At 40.1% G+C, this 26,372-nt stretch overlaps 1 protein-coding gene across 3 annotated transcripts in view; it reads left to right on the top strand.

Annotated features, from left to right (window-relative positions):
• Positions 1 to 26,372, top strand: part of RAPH1 (Ras association (RalGDS/AF-6) and pleckstrin homology domains 1) — a 2,904,638-nt gene that overhangs the window by 2,786,788 nt on the left and 91,478 nt on the right. For all 3 annotated transcript variants that reach the window (XM_044060647.1, XM_044060646.1, XM_044060645.1), the window contains one exon: positions 11,948 to 12,096. In XM_044060647.1, coding sequence (XP_043916582.1) covers positions 11,948 to 12,096 — 149 coding nt within the window. The remainder of the gene's footprint in view (positions 1 to 11,947; positions 12,097 to 26,372) is intronic.

Raw genomic sequence — 26,372 nt, 5'->3', positions numbered from 1 at the left:
AAATCTGGGAGGTGCAGGAGTGGGTGGGAAAAGGGGTGTAGGGTAGGGGAGCGGAATGATCCTGAAGGGCGAATGGGACAGGCAGAGCCAGCCCAACAGCTGCTAAGAAAAAATAAATATATCAGTGAGACTTGGAACTGAAACTGTGGAGCAGAAAGTAAGTGAGACCTGTGACTGCTAGTTTTTGGGGGTGCTTTTGTTATTACAGCAGCAGTAATGCTGTGTTTTGTAAGCAACATTTTCAACTGGGAGGCACTGATTTAGTTAGATTCTCTGTGGGGAAAACTGCTTGACTGAGCCTTGTTAGTACATGGAATAGCCTCAGAGAGTGGTGTTTTACTGCTACCTTGTGGCAGAAAGTGAGCAAGGCAAGGAGTGAAAATGGGGGGGGGGGCAATATCAGCTGCTTGCTGTCCATGCAGGTGCGTACACCACTTAATATAGATAGTAATATGCCAGTAAATTGAAGTTGTTCACAAGTAGCTTAACAGTAGGTTTCAATTCTTATGCTGTAGGCTCTATATGCCCTCAGTTGAGCGGGAAATACAACAGGCACCGAGATGAATGGGACCAGCTGGAGGGAGGGGTGGACCTGTGGAGAGCGAGCAGCACTTCAGATGGAAAAAAAGAGTGTGTTCAGAAGGTTGGTAGAGGTGTACAGAAGGTAGGTTTCTTGAAAAAGGTTGTTAGAGGTGAAACCTCAGAAAGATTCAGCAGGATCAACCAAAAATCTTGCTGGTGACTCCCTTTTGGCCAAAGCAGCACTGGTTTCCCCCTTCTCCTGCACCTGTCCGGGGGCAATCACCACAAGCTTCCCCACAGGATGGATTTATTCATACAGGACAAGGGAGCCCTAGTATATCCACATTTGTCAACTCTGAATCTGACATTGTGGGTGATAGGGTTTTAATCTCTTAGACACACCTTTTTTCTGAAGATTTGCTAAAAGTTCTGCAGAAGGCCAGAAAACACACAACTAGAAAATCGTACATTTAAAGATGGAAAAGGTTTTCCATCTGGTGTCATAAAAAGGACCTGTAACTGCTGTCAGTTGATGTCCTGGTGGTTTTGTCCTGTCTGTGTGAATTGATGAAGGCTGGGTTGTCCTATTCTTCAGAGAAGGCTCACCTTTCTGCCATCTCTGCTTGTCTGGCTATGACTCCACTTTGGCCTCTAGGTTAGAGGTAAAGCTATTCCTTAAAGGCATCCTTCATATCAGACCTCCAAGGAAATCAATACCCACTGCTTTGGATCTCAAGACGAGAGAAGCTTATACTGGCAACCTTTGAAACAGCAAGCTCCTGTTCCTTGCAACATTGTACTTGGAAAACTGTCTCGTTAGTTTCAGTTACCTCTGCTAGAAGGGTTTCAGAGTTACAGGCCTTGATGTCTTTTCTCCCCTTCACTGTCTTCCATAAAGATAGGTTTCCTTGCATATAAACGCTACCTTTATGCTTAAAGTGGTGAATGAGTTATCTTTAAATCAGTCCATTAACCTTCCTACCTTTTTTCCTTTACCTCAGTGTCCCAGTGAGAGAATCTCACACACCTGAGATGTGCACAGACAACTCCGATACTATCTTGACAAGACCAAACAGATTTGTAAATCAGACTGCCTGTTTGTTTCTTGCCATCCAAGAGCTTTGGTTAAGTCAGTTTCCAAGCAAAGTATTTCAAACTGGATTTGTAAAGCCATTTCCTTTTTTTATTTGTCAAATGGAAAGACACTTGCTTCCCCAGTGAAGGCTCACTCCACCAGAGCAGTGTCCTCCTTAGGGGCATTTTTGTAGAGGTTTGGACATTGGGTCCATTCGGGAGGCAGCTACATGGTCCTCTGTCCATACTTTCACAAAACACTACAAGCTTGACACCATCTCTGAGTCCAGAGCTGGGTTTGCAAGAGCAATCCTACATGGATTTATTGAGAAAGGATTGACTATTCCTCCTCCTAACCTGTCCCAAGCTTGAGCTTTGGCATTCTCCCTTATGTGATAAATACCGCAACATATAAATTTAAGGACATAGAATAGTTGTGTAAAATGTTACTATAACTATAGATGTCTTTCTCTTCTATATGCTGCAGTATTGCGTTCCCCACACTGCCCTTCCCCCTGATGCTTGCTTAATTTCCTGTTGTTATGCTTCCCAAACAGAATCTCAGGTTGGTGCTGGGCAGCATACAGTTCTGAGGTAGGTGCGTGCTGACGTCCGCTTTATACCCGATGTCTCTCTATGGCCAACGTGTGTGTAATGTGTTGTGGCATAGCACGTACCTCACAGTAGCATGAATGCTTTTGGATACTGGCTGGACGTACGAGTCAGCCGGAGGTGGACTCTCTTATGTGATGGATACTGCAGCATCTAGAAGAGGACATCTGTGGTTATGGAAAGATTTTACACAACTATTCTTTTCGTATCACAATAGTTTTATTTATTTTTTGTTAGCTTAGTTAGTCAGGGAGAGCAGGCAAGGATGTCAGTGGAGTAGTATGGCATGCTGACAAGGAACTATTTGGCTGAGATGTACCAAGCCAAAGGACTTGGGCATGCCAACCCGACTGAAGGAGAAATGATTACAGTCTTAACCGCACTTACATCACAGACCAGCAACACAACCGGACTAGCCTTGGGGGGATGTACATCTGTCAGAAAATGGACATTTCATCTTTGCCTCAGAGGACTTAAAAATCCGTCTGGAGTTAGAGACTTGATCTGGAAGCCAAACTGGTGGAGCTAGAATCAGCAGAGACTGAGGCATTTGGAGCCTGAAGAAAAGGAGAAACAGATGGCATTCGAATCAGCAGAGAGACTGAGATGTGTGGAAGCCAAAGAAAATTAGAGGCAGAGGCAACATGAAAAGTAAATGCTGACTTCGTCATGATCATGGAGGTAATGAGGAAGGGAGTAACCGAACCCCAGAAGCAATAAAGGTTAGTAAATTTCTTCCACAATTTACAGAGGGTGATAATTTTGATAGTTTTATTCATATGTTTGAAAGGGTATGTAAACAGTATAATGTTGACCATGGGTTCTGGGTAAGGTTCCTGACCCCCTTACTCCATGGTAAAGCTGTAACTGCTGTTTCTAAATTGTCCGATACTGATTGCTTAAATTATAATACAGGTAAAAATTGTTTATTATAATACAGGTAAAAATTGTTTATTAGAGTGTTTTAACACCTGAAGCTTATAGAAAAAAATTTTGTGAGCATAGGCACAAGGCTGATGAAATCGTGTGTGAATATATTGCTAAACTAAGCACTTATTTTCATAGGTGGGTGAGTGGGTGTCAAGTCACCACTTTTGAAGGTCTGGCAGACTTTTGGTGAGGGAACAAGCCCTTACCACATTGCCTGAGAACATGAGAATCTGGTTGGCAGATAGGGAATGCAGTACCACAGATGAATTGGGGGAAAAAGAGAAACCTATACCTAGCATGCAGGGCATCACTGCACAGGAAGGGGTTACCCAGTGCTGCACATGGTATATGGGAACCCATGGTGTGCAGCCTAAACCACCCTAACAGAGTCCACCAGTAACAGGGGAAGCCACTAGTTCAGGTGCATGGTCTGGATCAATGGTTAAATATTTTAAATGTAACCAGTGGGGCCATGTAGCATATGGATGCCCACAGAAGCAAAGTGAGGAACATAAGGTAGGAGAGCCAGCAAGTGGGAATGATAGAATGGCAGCAGTAAGTTGCGTGGAGGCAACAAGAGTACCAGACTACCACAAGAGGTTATATTCTATCTTAGTAGGTGGGAAACAGGCCACTACTTAGAGAGAGAGAGACAGCCTCTGACCTAACCATTGTGAAGCCTGCAATGGTTAAAGAGGAGTTCACCTTGACTGGAAGGGTGGAAAAGGAAGCAAGTAAGTGTGTTTGAGGGTATCCTTGCAGATGTCCTGATAGGGAATGATTTTGATAACGCAGCACCTTGTGTGCATGCAGTGACACAGTCAGGCTTGGAAACAGGCATGTGGGTCTGGTAGCTTGGGGGGACCCAGACAGACCACATATTTGAAACCAGGACTGGTGAGGTGGTTACTTCAGGGAGGGAGCTACCCTGTAGAAGAAGTACATCTTAGTGGTAGTAGATTATGCTACTGCATCCTGAGACGGTGGCTCTGCCCTCCATCAAGGCAGAAAAGCTGGCAAATGCTGTGTTAGAGATTTTCAGCAAGGTAGGTTTCCCAAAAGAAATCCAAGTAAAACCACAGCTGGCAACAGGCAGAAAGGTAAGGCTCAACAGTTGTAAAATCCTCGAGTTTTATTAAAAGTTATCGCTTTCGTAGTGTTCGCCACCGCTTCATCAGACAAAAAAGTAAAGCAAATGAACTTCTTTTATACTAGATTTTGGTATCAATTAACACAACAATGCAGAATCCTAATTGACCAACATGGCATTTGCTTTTAAAGCAGCAGTGTCTAAAAACTGCACTTAAAAAATAACAGTAAAAATACCAAAATGCAGACTAGTACATTTATCTACTTTTCTTTGCTTTTAGGGGTACATGGTCATTCAGACCCATTCCCCTGTGCGCTCCTAACCTTAAAATCCACTGTAATTCTGCATTTTCAGTCATATTTACTAAACTCCCCCCCCCCCCATACTCACATTCACAACTTGTAAAACTTGGAATACAAATGTATGTGTGTTGCCATTTGTTAGTGTGTGTTTTGCTAAAGCACTACAATCATTTCCTCTTCTCCTGCAATACAAATGATCCCTCACTCACACTCAGTTTCCGGTTGGTTTTGCCTATATAAAATTTGAAACATGAGACATAGTGTGCTGCATAAATAAGATTCTGTGTGTTGCAGTCTGCTGAAACCCTAAGTTTCCATAAATGGCCTGTCTCTGGATGCTATATATAGACTGATCAATATAGCCACAATATGCACTCTCCTGACATTTACGTGTACCCCATTGCCTTTCCCTAGATTATGATATAATTTAGGATAACATAAATGTTGTTTAAGATTCTTCTTATCTTATTTTTATACACGAAAACAGGTTGTTGGCCTTACCAGCTCTTTTACCTTTTCGTCAGTGTGTAAAATGTGCCAGTTACTTCTGATCACTTCCTTAATCCTATTCACCTCTGTTGTATAGGTAGTAATCATGGGCATTTTCACAGATCTACTTTCAGCATATTTAGCTGTATCATTTCATTGTGAGAAATAGGGCTTGGCCCTCCCTCGTCTTTCCTTATTTACTACACTATATGCCTTGTCAATTTCCACAGGCCCATACCCTCTACCCTTAAAGTAATTCTATATGGGCATAGGGTGAGGAGATCTCTAGATTTGATTTGTGATAAATGGGAAGGTGAGTATGAATCCCACAAGGAGTCTGTTGTGGCATATGTCCTAAACCTCAGTACAAGGCTCAGGGAACTCACGGGCTTGGCCCAGGAGAACCTGACAGGAGCCCAACAGCAGAAAAAGGTCTGGTATGACAGGAATGCGTGAACTAGAGAGTGTGCTGTAGGGCAGCAGGTTATGGTTCTCATTCCTGTTGGACACAATAAACTGCAGGCAGCTTGGGAGGGACTCTTCAATGCGGTAAGGAAGGTCAGTGCTGTTAACTACATGGTAGAACTGCTAGGCAGGAGGCAGGGGCACAAGCTGTACCATGTTAACATGATGCAACCTTACCATGATAGAGAGGCCATAGTACTAAGTATTTGCAGTAGAGGGCAGGAGGAGTCTGAGGGAAGATCCTTGGCTACAGGGAGCCATCCAGCAAAATCCTAAGTTACTACAGTAAAGCTTAGGGTAGCAGGCATATGATGCGACAGTGCAGCACTGTACATGGGATCAGCAATGCAAAGCCAGCTGGGATCTCAGGACAGGGAATTGGGGTAAGGTATTCCCAGCTAGGCTCATTCCTCCCAAGCAGTGTTTCTCAAGGGTCACTTGAAAAACTAGCTTGAGTCTTCGAAGGGCGGAAGAAGTGTTTCGAAAGGAGATACTGCCAGCACAGCTAGCTGGAATTTTGTAAATAAATATACTTCAGTGGTGAATATCGAAATGATTTATATAAGATGCTTGAGTTTAAACTGGATCCATATTGCGCCGTACTGGAAGAGAGCAGAAATGTGCGTACACAATTGTAACTGTTTAAATGTATATATTTTAACCTTGGAAACTGGAATATAGGAGGTTAACGTCAGTCCAGCAAACTTCATAAAAATAACGGAAATTAAATTACTTTGTGGCTAGGCCATAAAATATGGTATCTTTCAGTTTTCAATGCAGCAAGAGAGAGAATGTCTTTACTAAGAAACTTTCTGTATTGTCTTTAGAGTAAAGTAATTACTAGTCTTGAAAGCATGTAGGAATGCAATTGTTTTATGACTTCCAGCATCTGCTAGAGATCTGAGTAAAAGCCTTTCTTTGTATATTTTTACAGGTTGAAGCTAAATGCTACCAGCTGCCATCAATGGTTGTTTTTCCTGGGATCTAGGAGTCAGATGACAAGAAGTGATGTCATTCTGCAAGCTATCCCAGCAGTAATATTTTAAATATTATTTTGAGAAGTCTCTTACTGAGAGAGTGCATTCTGCATTTTGTCTTGGTCCTCACAACGAGTAGATCATCATTCACTGCATCTGCCTTGCTGTTACTAGTACGTTCTTAGGTTATAGTAATTCTCTTAGATTCTGTCAGGAATATAATGAAGCTTAGTTTATATATTTTATTTGAGCCTGTCCTGCAATGTTGTTTTAAATATTTCCTGTGGTTTTAAACTCTGATGTCACTGTGAGTATATATTTAGTGTTGTCTTGTTTTTTTTTTTTACCATTTATTATTAAAAATATGTAAACCTTTTATTGTGGCTGATCTGTGTAGAGATATTTAAGTTTTGAGAGTATTTGCATATTTATTTGGTGACACTGTGTGGGCCACTCCTAATAGCCTTGCTCTTCGTCAAATTACCATTTGTGTTAATATTAATATTGCACAGTAAGATTGGGCACCCTTTGTTAAGGTAATTAAAGTAGCTGCTAAGGAGTGATTGGTAGCAGTAATAACTAACTTATAGTCTGGGCAGAAGGGGGCATAGCTAGTAAACCTGTTCCAGCCTTTCACAGGTGTGTGTGTGTGTGTGTGTGTGTGTGTGTGTGTGTGTGTGTGTGTGTGTGTGTGTGTGTGTGTGTGTGTGTGTGTGTGTGTGTGTGTGTGTGTGTGTCTGCTACTTGGGCAGGGACACGAAGCACTGGTTGGACAGATAAGGTGTTGGAGGTCTTAGCTTGGTCACTCAACTGAGATCTCAACTCTATAGCTGTGCCACTGGGGAGTCTTATTGGGGATCTGGGGAAAGAGGAAGAAACCAGCCCCGGAGAATGACTGTGGTCTCTCTGTGCTTTTAAGGGAAATTTCACTTGATGCAGAGAGCTGCATCTGGAAATACTGTGTGTGTAGTTGTTATCCTCTCAGCGAACGTTGTCCACTGTTGCCAGTGGTGAGGATTGAGGCTCCTTGATTACTGCTCCAGTGGTGGATCATCACAACTTCACCATTCCAAACATTTTAATAGTGCATAAGAAAATCATGCATATCAGCTTAGAGAAATCCATGCAAGAGAATCTGGTTTGTGACTTTAGGACATTATGTTTTGAAGTGCATATAACAGTGCAATCACATTTTTAAATACCATAGAAAGACTGATAATGTGTAAAATGTGTAGGCATATACATACCAAATCTAGAGTTGACATTTTGGTACTGCATCTGTATGCAAGGATACTGTGTGTCCTTAACAGTGCTTGATGCATCAGCAGCAGGTCTGTCCAAAACAGACACCATTAGGTGTTAAAGGATGACATCTGGGTTTTGAGTCAGGGTCCACAAGCTACTGAAGTACCTGTTTGAGGCAACATGCCTTGACCAATAGAGAAATGTGTCCAAGTGCATTTCTTAGCAAACTAGCATATGATTCCATAGGAATATAGTTACAAAAAGTAATGATACCTGTTTGATAGGCTGGTGTTGACAGCTAACTTTGGTTCTGCTTGTCAGTAAGTTACATTTGGAGCTCATCAGGGACCACAGCTAGATCCAGTTCAAAAGGATTGTATATTATAAGCTTTTTGTGTAAAATCTGCAAACCTTGCTTTAAATACACTTATCCACAATGGCAAGAAAGTTTGACTACTACTTATGCTCCACACTTTCTAGAAGCCTTGTCAGCAGTTTTAGGAAAGTGAACAACTTTTTTCAAAAGTAACTAGTTTCATAACAGCACTAGTTTATTAATAAATAAAACCCGCGGTGGTAGTGCTGCGGTAGCGTTGTCACCTCACAGTAAGACACTGTCCGGTTCGATTCTCAGATAGAGCGTCTTCTGCGTGGAGACATGCGTGAATGGGCGTACCTTCGTTGAAGGTTGTGCGTCAGGCCTGGCAAGCTGGTGCGTAAAAATCAACTGCCAATCATTAGTGGACCGGAGTTCCGCTGTAGCGACTCCTAACTGGGAAAAGCCGAAAGACACAAGCAAACTAGTTTATTAATAAATGAAACAACCGGCTCATATTTTTTGTAGATAAGCTGACCTTTTCCTTTAATGCTCATATTTGCTAAATATGTAATGTCCACTGCAAATGTCAAATCCTTCAACCGTGAGTCATCTTCAAAACAGCGGTCTTCTATTCTTTTTTTTTTGCCATAAATATTTAGATATCAAGAAGTGCCCAGACCCTGGCTGGAATGGTACATCTAGTAAGCCAGTGAACTTGTGGGAAGTAAATAACTTTGCTATATTTAGACTCAACCTTTTGAACGACAGCCTTGAAGTCCTGTGATGTTAAGGCCTGTTGATCTAATGAAATTTACTGTTGAATCTACGTTTTCCATAGTGTGTTGCATTTGAAGTAAGTTTGCACACATTTTGTCTTGGGGAATGATGCAGTGGTGGACAATAATTTTGTGTGGCACAGATTTGAACGTTAATGGAATAAATCTATTATTCTTGCCTGTTGTGGATGGACTAAGTCTGTTAACCTTCAAAGATTACCTGGAGGCAGTTCTCGAGAAATGCATACATAAACAAGTTATTCAGGAAAAACAGCTCACTCCTACTCAGCATGACTTTCGACCCAAGCATAGTACCACCACAGCTCTACTTTCCTTTCTCAACGCTACTTCCCTTGCCAAAGATGATCACATACTCATGTCTATTCCTTGACCTCTCTAAGGCTTTTGATACTCTCTCTCACCCTATGCTACTAAACAAACAGACCTCAACTTCTACCCTGATACAGTTGCATGGTTCTCTAGCTACCTCACTGACAGACAGCAGTCAGTGAGATGGCACTCTGCACTATCAACTCCCCTTCCAGTAAAAATGGGTGCCCCCCCCCCAAGGATCCATTCTTGGGCCATTACTTTTTAATATCTTTACCAACTTACTCCACTCCCCCTGTCCTCTGCCTATCATTGTCCAATATGCAGATGATTCTACTGTCATCAGTATTGACAACTCACCCTCAGAACTTCTGTTTTCTACCCAGTCATCCTTTAACTCTGTAGAGATATGTCTCACAAATAACCAGCTCATCCTCACCCCCAAAAAACAAAACTCCTACTTTTTCTTCCTAAAACAGGTAACCATATCAAATCCTTCTTCATAATGTCCCTAAACAATACTCCCATTGAAGTCGAATCTAGCACCAAAACTAATTGGTATCACCATCGATGATCAACTAAAATTTGATCTACACATAAATACCATTTAAGCTAGAATTACTCTTACGCATGCTTACCTTCTACCTTGCTTAACATACTGTTCCCAAATATTCACAAATCATAACTACTCCCTACTTAACAAACTAGAGACAAACCTATCTTAAGATAGCTAGATTCGCAGCTCAGCAAACCTATAAATCACACCACTGTGTCTCCCTAAAATACCTGAACTGGCTAGAGCTACCTCACTTGCTTCTCCAATCTCAGCTCCAAATCATACACTCCATTCTGTATCTGCCATCTTTCTGTCCAACTCTGTCATCCCTCCTCTCCAATTACTCCCTACAAGACATCTCTAAAACTCATCCCAAGATCTAATAAATGTTTACAAACCCAAGTCAAAGACTGGCTGCAACTTGTATAGTTACCACCCCTCTATTGCATGGAACAATCTCCCACTGCAAATTAGGAACCTCACACCCCCCAAACAATTTAAGTCAGCCACCAAAGAGTACTTTAATAAGCATAGAACCTGCCTCTGTACTCACCCTCCCTGACCACAACCATCTTACGTAATAACCATCCACCTTCATTACTCCTTACTATCCTTCCCACAATCACCCTATCTGTGCAGACCTAACTGCACTGTTCCTTTTCCCCTAACTACCTCTAATTTATTTTCTTATTTCCATATCTATAAATATCACTGAAGTTACTCTAATTTACTTTATTTCCATATCTTGTAAATACCTCTGAAGATACTGTAACAGTGTATGTAATGCATAATATATAGGATATACAGCTTACTCCCTATGCTCTCGATGCAAGTTAATAAGCCTTTGTTATCAGCTAATTGCTCTTAGATTTGTAAAATCTTTTTATTACCTCATGTTACTTACTATGCTTAGTTATCTGTCTTTCGTTTTTATATTTCTAAATTTCTGTAACTACTGTAAGTGATTTTGAATTATCATGAGATTTCTATGCTATTTTAAACTGTTTGTACTACTTGGAGCTTTTCTCCCTGGGCCTCCGCTGAAAAAGAGCATTAGCTCAGTCAGACGTTCCCGGTCAACAAATGTAAACTAAAATAAATAAATAAATAAAAATAAAATATCTAAAACTTCCATTACCTCTTCATATTTACTTCCTCCTGCTGTCTTTTTATGGGCTACAGTTCTAGATGTTATTTCACATTAGCAATGTTTTGTTATGCCTCTAATAACAACAGAAAGCTGAGCTGCATCAGTTGAACCGGTACTTCAAGACACAAACTTTACATCATGCATCCTCTGTACCTTTTAATTCAGTCGTCCTCAGTATTAGAGGCCAAGTCTTCAACTGTTCTGGCGGTAGTCTGGTTTGATAGTTTGTTGTGCACCATAGAGCTTCTGTTAAGACAAGCAGTGTTTGCAAATTCTCCAGACTTGTTTCATCATCAGAAAATGCCTTGCCCTTTTAGCAAACACTTTAGCTGTAGGTGTACTTGGACTTGGTTTCCATTTATGACTATGCCTGCATGTGTCATGTTACCCAATATTTGTACTAGTATTTCTGTTACCAGGGAACTCTTGACATTAGCAGGTCATCTTCTTGGGTCTCAGCTGAAAATGGGCACTTAGTGGCCCAGCTGGACTTTCCTGGTAAACAAATGTCAAATAAATAAATAAATCAAAGCCAGTTTGTAAGTGTTAACACCCATTTGTTAACCCAATATATTAAAAATAAATAAATAAAAGTTTTAATACAACTTGCGTTGTTTGTTATTATGATGATGATTTTCATTTGTTGACTGGAGTGGTGTACTAATTTAGATAGACCATTTTCAGGCTCAGCTTGGGAGAGATCACAAAGTTATAAAAGTATTTAATTCAAGGCACATGGACTTATAATTACATTTAAGAAAGAAGAAGAACAATATCACTGTAATTTGCTTGTTTTATGATATTAATTTTTAAGTATGTATTGGTGGGATTTTTAGGAAGAATGAATGTATCTTTCCTTTCTGGATATCAGTTGGTCAGCAAAGTGGTAAATTATTTTTAATGTGGCTTTCTGTAAGTTGAGCAATTTCAGCAGATTTAAACATGATGTCTTCAGATGTGCTTTAATATACATCAGAACTTCACCAGAATTATTGCAGTAGTGATATTTTTGTTGAATCTGAATGTTTTGGAAATAGGGATCAGGCTGTTTTTAAGTTAAGATTGTTTGTATATACTGATGCTTTTTTTTTCTTCTTCTTTTTTTAACAGAATCACACTCAAACCATTCAAACCAGTCTGACAGTGGTATGTCAGACATGCAGCAGCAGTCAGGCCATGCTCGCACCCAGAGCATTGTTAGCTCCATTTTCTCTGAGGCCTGGAAAAGAGGAACTCAGTTAGAGGAGTCGAGCAGCAAGGTACTCATGACACTTAAATTTCCTTCTGTCACTTGGGGGGGGGGGGGGGGCTGCGTAAGTGAATGTGCATTCGCAGATGGTGTTAGTGTACAGTGAGAAGCTAAGTTTACTGAACCATTTTTGTATTTGCTGCCTTACTGATAATGCTCTCATAGTGTGCAGTTTCTAAAATATGGACTCATGTTAAAATTGAGGGGCATAGATTTCAAGTTTGTAAAAAAAATTGTTATACATGCAAATAATAGTACACTAGATAAAGAAAACAATCCAGTGTGCCAGGTTAAAATTAGAGAAAAAAAATGGTTATCAAAAGAGTTGTTATAGATGTGCGTACCTGCAGTCATTTAATTGGTTTGTACCTCTTAGGCACTGGTTCACACGACCAGTAGCAGCAGCTAAGGTTTTTAGTTAGTACCTCAGCAGTACCTCTATCAGTAACAGAACATGAAACTCATCAGATTCTGATCTGCCTTTCTGTAGGTGTCCTCTGACTGACAAAGCCATGACGAGTTCTGCTGTAGGTATAGTTAAAAAAAAAAACAGTGAGCATTTGTCCTAACAGTTTGTCTGGAAGCTTCCTTTTATGTACTTATGAATGCCATAGCTGATCCACTTGTAGCATTGTAATGTCTTGAGTAAGGAATGGTGCATATAAATGGTTTCATGTCCAGCATATCAGCTCTTGCCAACTTGCATGTTTTTTTTTAGCAGTCCGTTCTGCTCTTGATCGGTTATTATCTGTCATAGCAGGGTGCTTAGGCTTTGCTAAGGCCTTCTCTCATTGTGGGATTATTATTATTAGCCTTAAAGATTGTTACATTAATCACTATATAGTAAGATGAATTAATGGTTGCTTAACAGAGAGGACTGTCAGATGGGGCCTGTATTCCAAATACATAAATGGAAACCAAGTCCAAGTACACCTACAGCTAAAGTGTTTGGTCTTCGGTCTGCATTAGATTTATTTTACTTTTTCCTTCATTGCCTTCATCACCTGTGTGCTGACTTAAAAATGCTCACTCAGTGCTAAACTGGAAGTCGTTGTCACTACTATTACTACTACTCGTTATGCAGTAGGTAAATAATTCCTTAGAAGTAATAAATACCAAGATTGTCTAAACATGTGGGTTTCAACCATAATGTAAAAAAATAAAGTGATGACAGTGGGAAGGTATACTTAAAATGGTTCTTCACTGTTAAACCATGAAGAAATGGAAAGGAAATCTAAACACGATTTTGGAGTTATAAGAAGTAACATGCCTTGCTTTAAGGATAGAAAGCAGAGCAATGAGCCAGATGGGTTTGATGTTATGGCCTCCAGGAATGCAGGAAAACAAGTCCCATTTATACAAAACTGTTACATGTGCAATTCTGGAGTGTAATTATACCCTGTATTTTCACAGCCTCTGAAATGTAAGTGTCAGTGTTACCTTACCAAAAGACTGCATTATGCAAGAAACAGGTAATACCACTAGGCTGAAACAGCCTGAATAATATATTATTAGTTGTCACCTCCTAAGGAACAGACTATGTTTTTGCATACATAGCCTTCTGTGATGATTCTTTGAAAGCTCTTTTAGGACTGGAAATATATTCTAATCAATTGGTAGTCAAGCAAAGAAACTTGAAATGTTATTCCTTTGGCTGAAACTAAAAAGAAATGCATTTTATTGCTTAACCTATGTCAAGGGTTTGGAATGAAACGCCAAGAGACACAAGAACATCTGTGAACTTTTTAAAACTACCTGGGTTAGAAGTAGGAGATTTTTATATGATACTCACGAGTCTGTGTTCTTTGAGGGCTTTTGGATGTGAACACAGGAAATATGAACATTTGAACCTGTCTATAACTTGGAAGTGAAAATCATTTCATCAAAGATTTTTGTTCCTGTAGGGCTTCGGTATAGAATCTATCTGCTCTAAGTGGAGCACAGGTGTAACATCATGGTCTGGCAGTATAAGAAACCATTAACTAAGATATATCAGTGTTGGTTTCAGCCAGAAACATATATCCACTGGTTGGTATGTGAAAATAGCTGTGGACCATACCTCTCAACTGTACAGATTTTCTTAGAATGTTCAGATTTTTGACTCATATTTTTGGTCTGTTCCTCATAAAATTTTTGTTTTTTTTTGGCAAATCATTGAGGATTGAAGTCAGAAAATAATGACAGGCATTTGAGTTTCAAACTTCATACCCTTCAAAAACATTCACACTGATGCAGAACCTGTTATTCTATCAACTTTCTAAGTTTAAAAGACCAATATTAACATTTGTCCGTATTGTTGGGCCTTTGTTCCCCCATTATTCATGGCTTTGCCCAGATTTCTTGCATTAAGAGGTTGATAGATATGCTGTGGACATGTTAATTCATTTCCTAGTATTCCTAGTGGTGGGTTGATAAGTTTTCTTTTGCACAAAGTCAGTAACTGTGTTATTGCAAATAGTGGCACTATTATCAAAAATCTTACATGAGAGAAATGGGCTGAACTGGTGTACCTTGTCTGTAGTAGCTTATGAGTAAATCCTATATTAGTAAGATAATGCAGAGATCCTCACACTACACCTGTGATTTTGTTGATTCTTGCAAGGATGTGAAGAGATATAATTTCCTTGCTCTAAAAGGTGTCCTGCCGCAGATAATCATTGTTAGGAGAGATAGAAGTTGCCCACTTCAACAGTCTGCAAGCTTTTCTCTCATACAGTGTTCCAGAGGTGACTGTATCTGATCTGTGCATTAAGCAGTAAAGATATCCTCTGTGAAAGAAGCATTTCTCCACCATTATGCTACTTAATTCCTACTGATGTGCTTTTTGGCATGCCTGTCAGTGTACCACTGTATACATTAGGTCTGTTTTATACTTGGTTCACTCACTTTTTATATAACCTTGGAAAAATGCAGAAATAGATACAGGTCACTGACAGTATCCCCAAAATCTGCACCTTTTCTATTTATACTGTCTTGACAAACCTGAGAGGATGTGAACTCTGTAGGCCTTTCTTCCCTATTACCATATGCTTCTAAAAGAATGCTCTAGAAGATTTTGTCAAAGAAAAACAACATAAAAATTATCTAATCCATCTGTCTTTTTCAAGAGGAGCATTTGCCTTCCAGCTGTGAAAGAAATACACTGGCATTGGTCATATTCCCCTGAAGGCACAAGCTTGTTCATAAGTAAGTACTAGGCTGTCTGCATCTGTGTGCCATTTTAAGCCTAGCCAAGTTCCCTTTTTGTGCTTGAAATAATCTATCCCATTTACTTACAGATTGGCCTTACTCAATCCCATGGCCGATAATTATATATTATCCATAGTAAAAATAACTGTGATCATACTGTATATACTTTCATTGGACCCTTGTGTGGGATTAAAGCATTTAGGAGCTGCATCTGCCTGTTGTTAGTACAGGGAAAGTCCTGGAGTAAATTTTCTATTTCCCATCCATAGATCTAAGTTGTGTATGACAATGGACAGGGATGACCTTTGTTTTCTGTGGATGGGGAGTCTGTTCCATAGCAGCGGTATCCTGTGTGAGATATACCTGTCCTTCCAAGCCAGTCTGTTGACATTGCAGAAGAAGTTTAGATCCCTAGACCGAGTATTTCATGCCATGAAGACTTTCTTCTGGACACAAAGTACTGTTTTCTGTAATCGTTTAGTCTGCTGAATTAGTTAAGTACTCTAGGCAGACTGTCTCGTATTCAAAGAACACTTTGGATGCTGGCTCTTTTAGCATGGATCAGAAGAGGATAAGAAGTCAATTTGATTCTCCCCATACTCCTCTTTTTATGTATTACCTATCTCCAGCACAAGTACATTCAATTCTGTCAAACTTCAGTTTCCACAAGTTTGCCTTTATTCTCAGGTACCCCATAACCCCCCACCCCACCCTATCTGATTATTGAGTTACATGATGAAGCCCAACATTTTGTACACTTTTTTGAACAGTTTTTTACTAGGTAAGATACCAGATAACATCTACTGTAGTGCATTTTGTATTATCAGAGTCGAGGCCTAGCTTGACTGATACCACCATTACTGACATAAGCCCATTTTCAGGGCATCTGCTGTATTTGAAGGTACTATGAGACTTGGGCCATAATAGTACCGATTCTTATGTCTGTTGTTACTAAAGTGCAGAGCATCTAGTTACAATTCTCTGATCACCTACCTGTTCCCCAACAAAATAAGAGTTTATTATCCTTGCTGTCTGAGACAGACTAATTAGATACAAATTATAAAAAGCTTCTTAAATTGTCACTCAGTCACGTGAAACAGATTTTTAATTTAAGTAAAGTTCACTCCCCTTTCTTAACTTTTGGAGAACTGTGGGTCAGTGATTTGCACAGAGTTAAGCTACTTTGTTAAGCAATAATGTTTTCCGAGATGTTGATCCTACATAACACTTGAAAGTGTCATGCATTCACTCTGTGCTGGAGTTTTTGATGGCAGTCCTGTTCGGGCCTTTTCCATAAAGGCTGTAACTTTCTTACAGCTCTTTCCCAGAGTGGTGTTTACTTTGAACCAGTCTTCTTGTTTCGCAATTTTTTTTTCTCCTGTCTTATGAGAACAGAAAGGAGGGAATCCATCACAGCTTATGCATAGTTATATAGTGCCTTCCAGGATCACATACCTGAGCAGTGTCCCCCAGTTGTTCATTACACTGGTGCGGGAAATAAATGCAAGTCCCACATTTCAAGAAAGTCTTACCTTTGTTGCCAGCAGAAGCATAGCTTGAGTGAGGCAAAGTGAGGGGTGAGGTCAGCAGGTTCTTCTTTTTGCCCCTCCTTAAAATGTGATGACATGTCCAGGACCAGGCTGTCCTCTTTAGAAGAGGTGAAGTGCCAGGTTGAAGTATGGACTATTTTTTGTTTGGTTTGGTTTGTTCTTGCACTGTGTGAGAGTGCGACCTGGATCTGGCACACCTCCCTTCTCTTCTGTGGACGTTTTTTGATTTTTGCACCTCAGCTTTGTGTTGAGGGTCACCAGGTGAGCCAGCTATGACTGATGTACTGTTCATTACCACTGTAAGTGTAGCAGAGAGTTGTTGATGCTCTCAGAAGAATATTTGAATCTTTAGCCTTGTGTTTATCTAAGGTCACTGTTGACATTTACACAGCCTCACCTAGCTCTTGGTTTCTACCCTAAACTTGCATTTTTGGACGAATGTTACCTCTAAGGGAAGGTTTATTATGTATTGACGAGAGAGAGAGTAACCTGATGACTGGGGGTATTTATTTTCTTTCCACAGCTTATCACACTATAGCCATTGATGCTAATTGAGGTGTCCTCTCTGTATGTCATGCATGCAGAATATGCCCTTCTGTACTTCTTTGTCAGCCTGTTGTGGTACACGGTTGGTGTTATCTTTGTTATATGTCCCTGTCCAGGGTAGGCTTTCCTGAAGGCAATTATGTAGTGGCAGGCACCACTCCTAGCATCTACAACGAGATCAGCAGAGGAATCATCATTTTACTGATCTACAAGCGTTGAACTCCGGTTATCTTCTGGACAGTTCCTTACATCTTACCCCAGTTTGATATTTACCTCTGATTGAATCCTTGAAAAGTAGTGATGGCGAAAGGATCAGAAAAGTTTTGGTTATGGAGAAATTATCTTTGATTTTCAGTAATGGATTAAAAGTGACCTCTGAAAACTTCCCATGTAATGCCCTGTCTGTGCAGTAGGCAATAAGAATAACAGGAATTTGATACTGAACTTGTAAAGTGTAGTGTAGAGCTTTCCTTATTGAATTTCATGTTTGGTACTGCCTGCCTTTTAAAAAGTTGCATTTGAAAAATGGTTGAATATTGTTTTCCCCTTGTAACTTATAAAACATGGCATTCAACTGTAACTTCTTCGTACACCTGGTTCCATTTCACCCATTTTGCATTTTTGTATAGATCAGGCAAGTCTGCAACACAGACAGATCTGCAATAATATTTAAAATACCACAAAACATTTCCTAAAGCCCTGCAGTCCTTAAAAGGATTCTCATCTCGCTCTTGGTGTTGGGCCAGTGTTTTTTTTTTGCCACCATGGCCTGCAGGTCATCAGCTCCCTCATGACCAGTAGACCCACTAGTTCTGTAACACTGGGAAGAAAGGCAACCAGGAGCGATCATCATTTAGACAGCCATCAGAAGTGGTATGGCTTTTTTCTCATTTGCATCCTGTCCCTCTGCATGCACTTTGCACAGCACTTGCAGGGGAGGTTTTCTTCAGTGGGCTGGTTCGAGAGTCTATCCATTCACTTCTGCAAGGGACATTCCCTCCAAGCAGTGGTTTCCCCAGTCTCCACCAGGGAAATTGCAACAACTCTGTGCCCCTGAGTGCATGCATTCCCTCTCTCCTGGCGAAGATGAACAGTCCTCGTTCCTCCATTCTTGGAGAGATAGTAGTTGCCCACTTTTCTCTCATACAGTGTTCCATAGTTCCAAGTCTGATAGAATATTATTGATTCATATGAGGTGATTTATCATCAGAAAGAGCTTGTGGATCAACACACATTCCCAAAACTATGTAGCATTCAAGCACAGAGAGATGGGGGGACGTGCCTTCTGTCTGCTTTTGTAACTTAGTTTTACATTCTTGTCTCATGTATGCGTCTTTTTCTTTTGGAAGAGGAAGAAAAATTCTAAGTCTTTTGGGAAGCTATGAGCTCTTCGATGTTTGTGTACTCACTGTTCTTGATGGGGAGCATACGCTAGGATTTGTAGGTTCCCTCAATGAGTGCCCCACCCCCTGATGAAAGCACCTTTACTTGAACATTTAAGCCATTTCCGCACTCAGAAGGGACATTCTTTTGAATCCGAAGTCATTTGTTTGCCTGTTGAAAGGATTCACGCTTGAGTGTTTGCAATTAGTTATTATGTACATTTTACTAACTTATTACTTATTTGTGTGCTAAGAATGGAAATGTCCAACTAATTGTGGTGCATTTTCAGTGTATATCCATAGAGAAAATTCCCAGACACAAATTATTAAACAGTCAGTATAATGTTTGTGTGTATATATGTGTGTGTGTGTGTATATACACACACATATATATATATATATATATATATATATATATATATATATACACACACACACACATATATATATATATGTGTGTGTGTGTGTGTATATATATATATATATATATATATATATATATATATATATATATATATATATATATATATATATATATATATAAAACATTGAATGACTCTTAAGAGTGGATAGGACAGGGTTGTTGGTGTAATGGTTAAGGTCTTCACTTCACAAACACAAGGTGCATAGTTTAATTCTGACCTCTGGTCACTGCCTGGTTATTGGCTAGGATTATAATGGTCTGCAAGCTGATTGCCAAGCACTTTCCAATGAACAGGACAGTCAGAGCTTCTATAAGCCATAGACATGTCAGATATATGTTCATAGGAGATTACTATGCTAATGGCCTTGGGGCCTTTATAAGCCTAGCCATATTATATCTGTGTTCCCTAATTGACCATGGTTAGATGGTCTTTATTTGCAGGGCGATTCTATGATCAGCACCCTGTCCATGAGGGATATAGGTGCAACCCCCGGGGAGAATTTACAGTCTCCCATCCAATTGTCTAGGTTGTGCTTAAATAGGTTATTGAGGAGCTCTGTGTCACATGAATTGGGAGTTTATTCCAGAGGAGCAGCAAACTCTGGGAGACGTATCTGGTCTCTCCAGCATGTTCTGTTGATGTCACAGACTAGGTTGAGATTCCCAGGGGTGAGTGACTCTTGTTCCATATGATTTGTGGATGTGCAGCATTTCCATTAGGGCATGGACAGAGACTGCTCTGTAGGCCAGGTACAATTCACTTCTCCACAGTCTGTAGTGAAAGGGCTTTCAGTCTTTCCATGTAGGTCATGTTTTGGAGGTTCTGAATTTTCTTGGTCAGAGACCTCTGTGGTCTGTCCAGCTGCTGCAGGTGCCTGGTGATCTACATGCAAAAGGGAGCATTGTACACAATTAGTGGTCTGATGAGGGTCAAGTACAGAGGAGGTATAGTATCCTTAGTCTTGGATGCAATGACGTTATTTATGAGATGAGATTTGCAATGTAGAAGGCTTTCATGATTGAAGTTTAGGTTGCTATCGACCTTTGTTCCCCAAATCTCACACTACTGGGTTTGGGCTTAGGGGGGTGCTGTCAATATTGTACTTTGCAGGGACTTCCTGTTTGCCAAAGGGGATAGTAATACACTTTTTTGAGTTTAGTTTTAGTCTGTGGCTTTGACACAAATCCTTTATCTGTGTTAGCCTCTTTTATAATGTGTTAACATCGTTGTGGGCTCAATGACTGCACCCAATTTGCAATCATCAGCGAACTTGGTAAGCCACAGGCCATCTGCTTTTGCCTGAACTTCCAACAAATAGATTCCAAACAATAGAGGGCCCAGCACAAGTCCTTATGGTACACCACTGGTAACTGGTCTGCTAGAAGTGGACTCATCAGCTTTAACAGTATGTGTTGGTGAGCCAGTTGGCTACCCATCTAGTGATGTATGGGTTAATCCCCAGTTTTAATTTCCCCAAGTCTTCTGGGTTTCTAATGCCATAATGGGAATAGACCCATTCCTAAGTCCAAGTATGATTAAAGTTGTTGAAATTAGGATTTCAGTCTTTAATGATAGTCAGAAGTGCTCTTCGCAGCACCCGCAACGTGCCCAGTAATGGCAACTCCTGCAGTTCACATGCAATTACATGTATCAGTAACATATCTAAGTATGATTGTAAATTCTTTTTTATAAGACTTGTTGCTCCTACTACTGTTTCAACTGTCTGGGTATCCTCCTTTCACATTGCTCTCATTTCTGTCTGCAAATCTTGGTATTTTATGAGTTTGTCTCTCTCTCGGTACGTAAAACACTGTATTCAGTGGGTGTAGCAATTTCAGTGATCAATGCTACTTTTGTCTTCTTTTCATGGACTACTATATCTGGTTTTCTCACATCTATCTTGTGAACTGTTGGTAATGGGTGATCCCTTGTGATATAAATTTCATCTTTTTTTTTAATGCTTTGGGACAGCATTTTTCAGCTACTTCAATATTGTAATGTTTGCACAATCCCCAGGGCAGCATTATTCCCACATTATTATGCGTATAAACTCTCCCCAGCTGGGAGAGTTTCTCAATGATACCCGAGTGGGGGATTGTATCGAAAGCCTTGGCCAAGTCAGGATAGGCAGTATGTACTGTTTTGCCTTCATCCAGGGCTTTGTTGACGTTCTCAAAGTCCACCAGTTTTAATAAGCATGATCTACCCTTAGCAAAGCCAAACTGGGTCAGGTCAAGAGTTTGAAGGTTGCCTGTGTCCTTGTGGATGAGGTCCATGACGATTCTTTCCATGGTCTTGAAGATAAGGCTGGTTAGCCTTATGAGTGTATGGTTCCCAAGGTCAGTTGATGGACCCCTTTATGCAAGGGGATTACTTTTGCTGTTCTCCATGTTACAGGAACAAAGGTATTGTTCAGGCTGTGGTTAGAGTGCCAATTGGTTCTGCTGGGTCTTGTTTTAGATTGTTTAGAAAGCAGCCTGGTATGTTGTTTGGTCCCATAGAGGCCATTTTTTTTGTCCTTGGAGAGAGCAGATTTAACCTGCTCTTTGGAGATAACTAGGTAGAGGACTGATGTCAATATGTGTTCCTACTGCAGTGGTTGCTGAATCGGTGGCTGTGTTGTAATGATTCTCCTCTGTAGAGTATAGTGATACAACTTGTCCCTAATCATTTCTATGTGGTGCTTTTAGGATTTTGATTCTTTCAGTCCTCATTTGCCTACTGTGTTGCTTTGAGCAAGTCTCCTAACCAGACATTGCTCCCGAGTCACCCCTTAAAAGGGACTATGTGACCAGAAGGCCTACCTGGTTAGCAAAAAGGTATTCTTCTTATTCTTACTATTATTGAGTCCTCTTTCAGTTGTTTAGAGAGACAGTCCTAGCATGCTGTGGTTGCTGCTGCTGCTTCAAGATGGGTGGTGGAGGCTTTTTCTTCTAAGATTTGCAAGACCTTTGAAACTCAGCTTTGCATTCATGGAGTACAGGCTTGGTGATCTTAGTTCCATTTTGACTCAATGACTTAAGAAAAGAACAGTTACAGCTACTTATAGCAACTCACCTACTAGTCATAAGAATGTTGAGCTGTCCTATTTGCCATATTTCTGCTTTGGCCATTGCTTGGCCTATATCTTGGGAGGGGGCATGTAGTTTCTCTTATCAGGTGGTGCTTTGCTTACATTTTATTGCGTTCACTGTTGTCATTTATAGCTGATTTTCTGGTTCCCTATTAGAAGACTTAAGACGCATTCTTTCAAATGCGTCTTAGTCAAACTCAAAAGCCTGAAACTGCAAAATATCGAAGTGGTTTTTAAGTGAATTCTTTCCCTGGGAAAGAATTCGCTTGACCGCTTTGTTACTTTGCCATTTTTGGCACTGTAGTGCAGTCTCAGAGTTGGTATATTTAAGTAGGGGGGGGCGGATAATGTTTAAAGTGTTTTTGTTGGAACAGTGATTTTTTTTTCCCCTAGGAAAAAAATCGCTGTTCTGTCAATTTGAAATTGTAAGCTTTCGCTTACATGGGGTCGATTAATCACCGTTCGCTTTTTTAAGTGTTCAGTGATCTAATATAGACACGATTTTCTAAGGGCAGGGTCACGGAATGCTAGTCGTATAGGAGAATTTTCTTACTCTTGAGGTTGTGACCTGGATAAATATATCGGGTAGAGGGGATCTTGTCCTCCATTTTTTTTTTCCTGGCTTATAGCCACTTGTTTGGATCACCCAAACCCAGATCACAGCTGCTTGAGCATAGCAGCTTTAAGTTGGCATTTCCTTGTGCTTCATTGCTTATGATGAAATAAAATTGTGTTACTGACTTGATAGCAAGTTTGGGGTAACAGTATGCTGTGTATTGAACTGAAGGATTCACCTTGTGGTGACTGATGCTTATTAATCCATATACTGAGCTGAAGGATTCACCTTGTGGTGACTGGTGGTATTACTCCCTATATTGAAAAGTTCAACTTAAGTGATAAAAGTGCTGAGAAAAAGTTTCTTTAAGTTGTGTTTTTGATTCACCTTCCAGCAGCATTTCCAGAAGAGGTATAGTAATTAGTAATTTTCTCAAATGTGGTCATTTTTCCTAAGAAATGGTTCATCCTCACCCATAACAGGGGAGTAAACTTTCCTATCTTAGTTATCCAGTTATTACCATGTCTTTAACTGGCACCATACCACTAAGATGTATACGCAGCTGTCAGCACTCCTTGGGCTGAAAAGAAGCAACTGATGTGACTGTGGGCTGTTTTGCTATGAATGTAAATCATTCAAGCCCAAATAGTTTTCATCTGTCTTTCAGTTAGGAATGGCATCTCATAAATATGATGATTATTTTTAGCAGCATGGGTGGAACAGTACTTGCTGCAGTTCATAGGTATCTGTGAATTCATGAAGCTTTTCTTTTTGTGTGTGTACTGAGTCTGTCAAGCCCCAGTCTCTGCTGCTGTTCTGAAGAGGTCCTGGGAATACACACATTTTAGTAGTTATTTACTTATTTTTTCCCATGTGTATCTGAAATTATTTTTTGACAGAAATGTATGCATGTATGCTGACCTCGACTCTCAAGCATCATCACTGCTTTACCAGCAGGATAGTTGCTGCCTATGCCTGAAGAACTATTACTGCTTTGCAACAGAAGATGCAATAGCTGATGCAACAGTAGATTTGGTTACTACAAACCCTGTGTGGGGGTGGGGCAATTAGTCTGTCAAACAGAACCAAAATGACACTGAGGGCTAATGAGTATATGATTGTGAGAGAGGCCAAAATATTTTCCTTCTTGGAGAATGGAGGGTTAGCATACTCGTACCCAACTACACGAAGTTGCACATCATGTGTCATAGTTTCTAGAAGCAGTCTGTGCAAACACCTTATGGTAACCAGACCATAGTTCCCGTTTTAATTTTGCAGCATCCTTGCAAACATCACATCCCACCAGGCATCAGAAGTGAAGCAGTATATTTCCAGAAGTAAATAATTTTGTTTTCAGTAGTTTGCTTAGACATATAATTTTGTGCTTAGGAAAATTCTCCTATAACCACCAACAGTAATCAGTTTGTATGTGAAAATTTCAGAACTGCTAAAAGTCATTTTCCTTTGTCACTGGATTCTATTTGGGATAAACTTCCAGTTAATGCTGGGCATTTTGTGACCATCTCTGCCTTTAGAATTCCTTGGATAACTGGGTTTGTTTATTGGCTAATGTACCTATAGTTTTGGAGTCTTGTCTCTTGAAGGCCTTCATGTGTAACACTGGACACAAAAGACTATGCAGCTATGAAGCTCTCACTTTAAGTCAGTTTAACTGGAATCTTTGAATCCAGAAAGTTGATTTGTTCCTCACTCAAAACGTAATAGCGGAGAAGCCTGAAAAGATGCAATGTGACATATTTTTGTATGTGAATGGGAAAAAAGCTTTAAAGGCATTCAACAACTTCACCTTTCTGGAAGAAGAAAAAGACAAATAGAGGCAATTAAATAAAAGTTGGGGAATTATAAGCCAAGAAATAACTTGTCATATGTTTGTCATCTACTGTTTATAGGGGTACAGGATGCTACAGAGACTATAGATGCCAATGTTACTGAGCTAAAGAATTAAGCCAAAGATGGTGAATTTGGTAAATTGCAAGAAAAAGCATGGCAGTTTATGGTGGTCAGATGTACAGAGACTCATTCTCTTGCCAGCTCGGTCTTTAATGGCAAAAGCAGGAAAAGCAAATTACCAGCTTCAGCTACTTTACTCATACCTCTCAAACTCCGAACTTTAGAAACGATATTGCTGGCACCTTTATAATCATAACAGACAGCCAAATTGAGGAGCACCCCTACCTCAACAAGTTGATGATAAAAAGAAAATGTCTTCCAAACTTAAAATACTGTAGGACTTTTGCAAGCAACTTTACGCAAGCTCCTTGCTAAAATCCTGAACTGCAAATGACTTGCAATGCTAACTTTTAGGACATCTAGCTGCCTCAGTATTGGCCATTTTTGTCACTGCATTGTCATGTTGGCCCAGTCAGCAGACCAAAGCATAGTGTAGCTAGAAGCACACAGTGAGTCTGTTAATTCTCTTTTGACTTTGGTGAACTTCTTTCTCATTGGCTGTAAAAATGTGCCAATGAAAGAGCACTAACTGAAGCTGCCAAAAGGTAGTTTATAGCAGTGGAACAATCATTAAAACACATGATAAAGTAGAATGTTTGCTGAATGCTGAGTGGTTGAAAGGAATTGGTCAATGCAAACTACAGGAAATACTGGAAATAAACCAACGGAGACAGAAATACTATTATGAAAGAAGCTGCAGAAGACTACCACGTAACATCTGTACAAAATTGGATATTGTGCATTGTGAGTATATGACTCACTTTGTTTGACAAGTTTGTGAATCAGGCATTTGTACATATAAATTACAGTGGTGTTGCATTACTAATAGTAATGCTAAAGAAGCCTTTCCTACCCGGACTGTTTTTCTCCTCCTTGAAGAGATTCTAATAACTCACCAATCTCTGAAAACAAACTGGAAATGCTAGAAGTAATTTAAACTGGATAATGTAGTAAGACATATATTTTATTGAGTGAGTTTAGCTCCTGCTGTGAATATTATGGAGAAAAGAAAGAACTGGGGAGTTGGTTAGGACATTTCATTATCCTTGAAGATTGGAATATGTGACTGGGGTAGACCCCAAGAAGAACAGCTATTATGAGACATCATCAAGGTAGGGAGGGACAGTTTGATAAAGGGGTATTTAAGAACAGCAAAGACCAGTTGATCTAGATTGCCATGAAGTTTTTGAATAGCTTTCAGTATCTAGTTTGTAAATTTTCCTTTTTATTTTTTAAATATCTTTTCTTCCATTCTGGTCCCATCCTCCTGTAGGCTGCTGGCCCTGCCCATCGGCGAGTTCTTGTTATTTACCTGAGATGTTTTAACAGAATGTCCTGCTCTGTTGCTTACTCAACCCCTTGAGTGCTTCCTTACTGCTCTAAAGGCCACCCTGCCCCCTGAAGTTGCATCAACAAGACCAGTGCTCCACACGTACTGTGTTGTGAAGCTCTCCAGGATTTGTGTCCTGCTCTGTTGTGTCCTCAACCCCTTGAGTGCTTCCTTACTGCTCTAAAGGCCACCCTGCCCCCTGAAGTTGCATCAACAAAACCAGTGCACCACTTGTACTGTGTTGTAAAGCTCTCCAGGATTTGA

Source organism: Protopterus annectens, chromosome 2.part0 (genome assembly GCF_019279795.1).
Source record: "Protopterus annectens isolate FY-2018-M chromosome 2.part0, PAN1.0, whole genome shotgun sequence".
NCBI lineage: Eukaryota > Metazoa > Chordata > Ceratodontiformes > Protopteridae > Protopterus > Protopterus annectens.
Note: the sequence above shows the minus strand (reverse complement) of the source record. Positions and strands in the feature narration are given on the sequence as shown.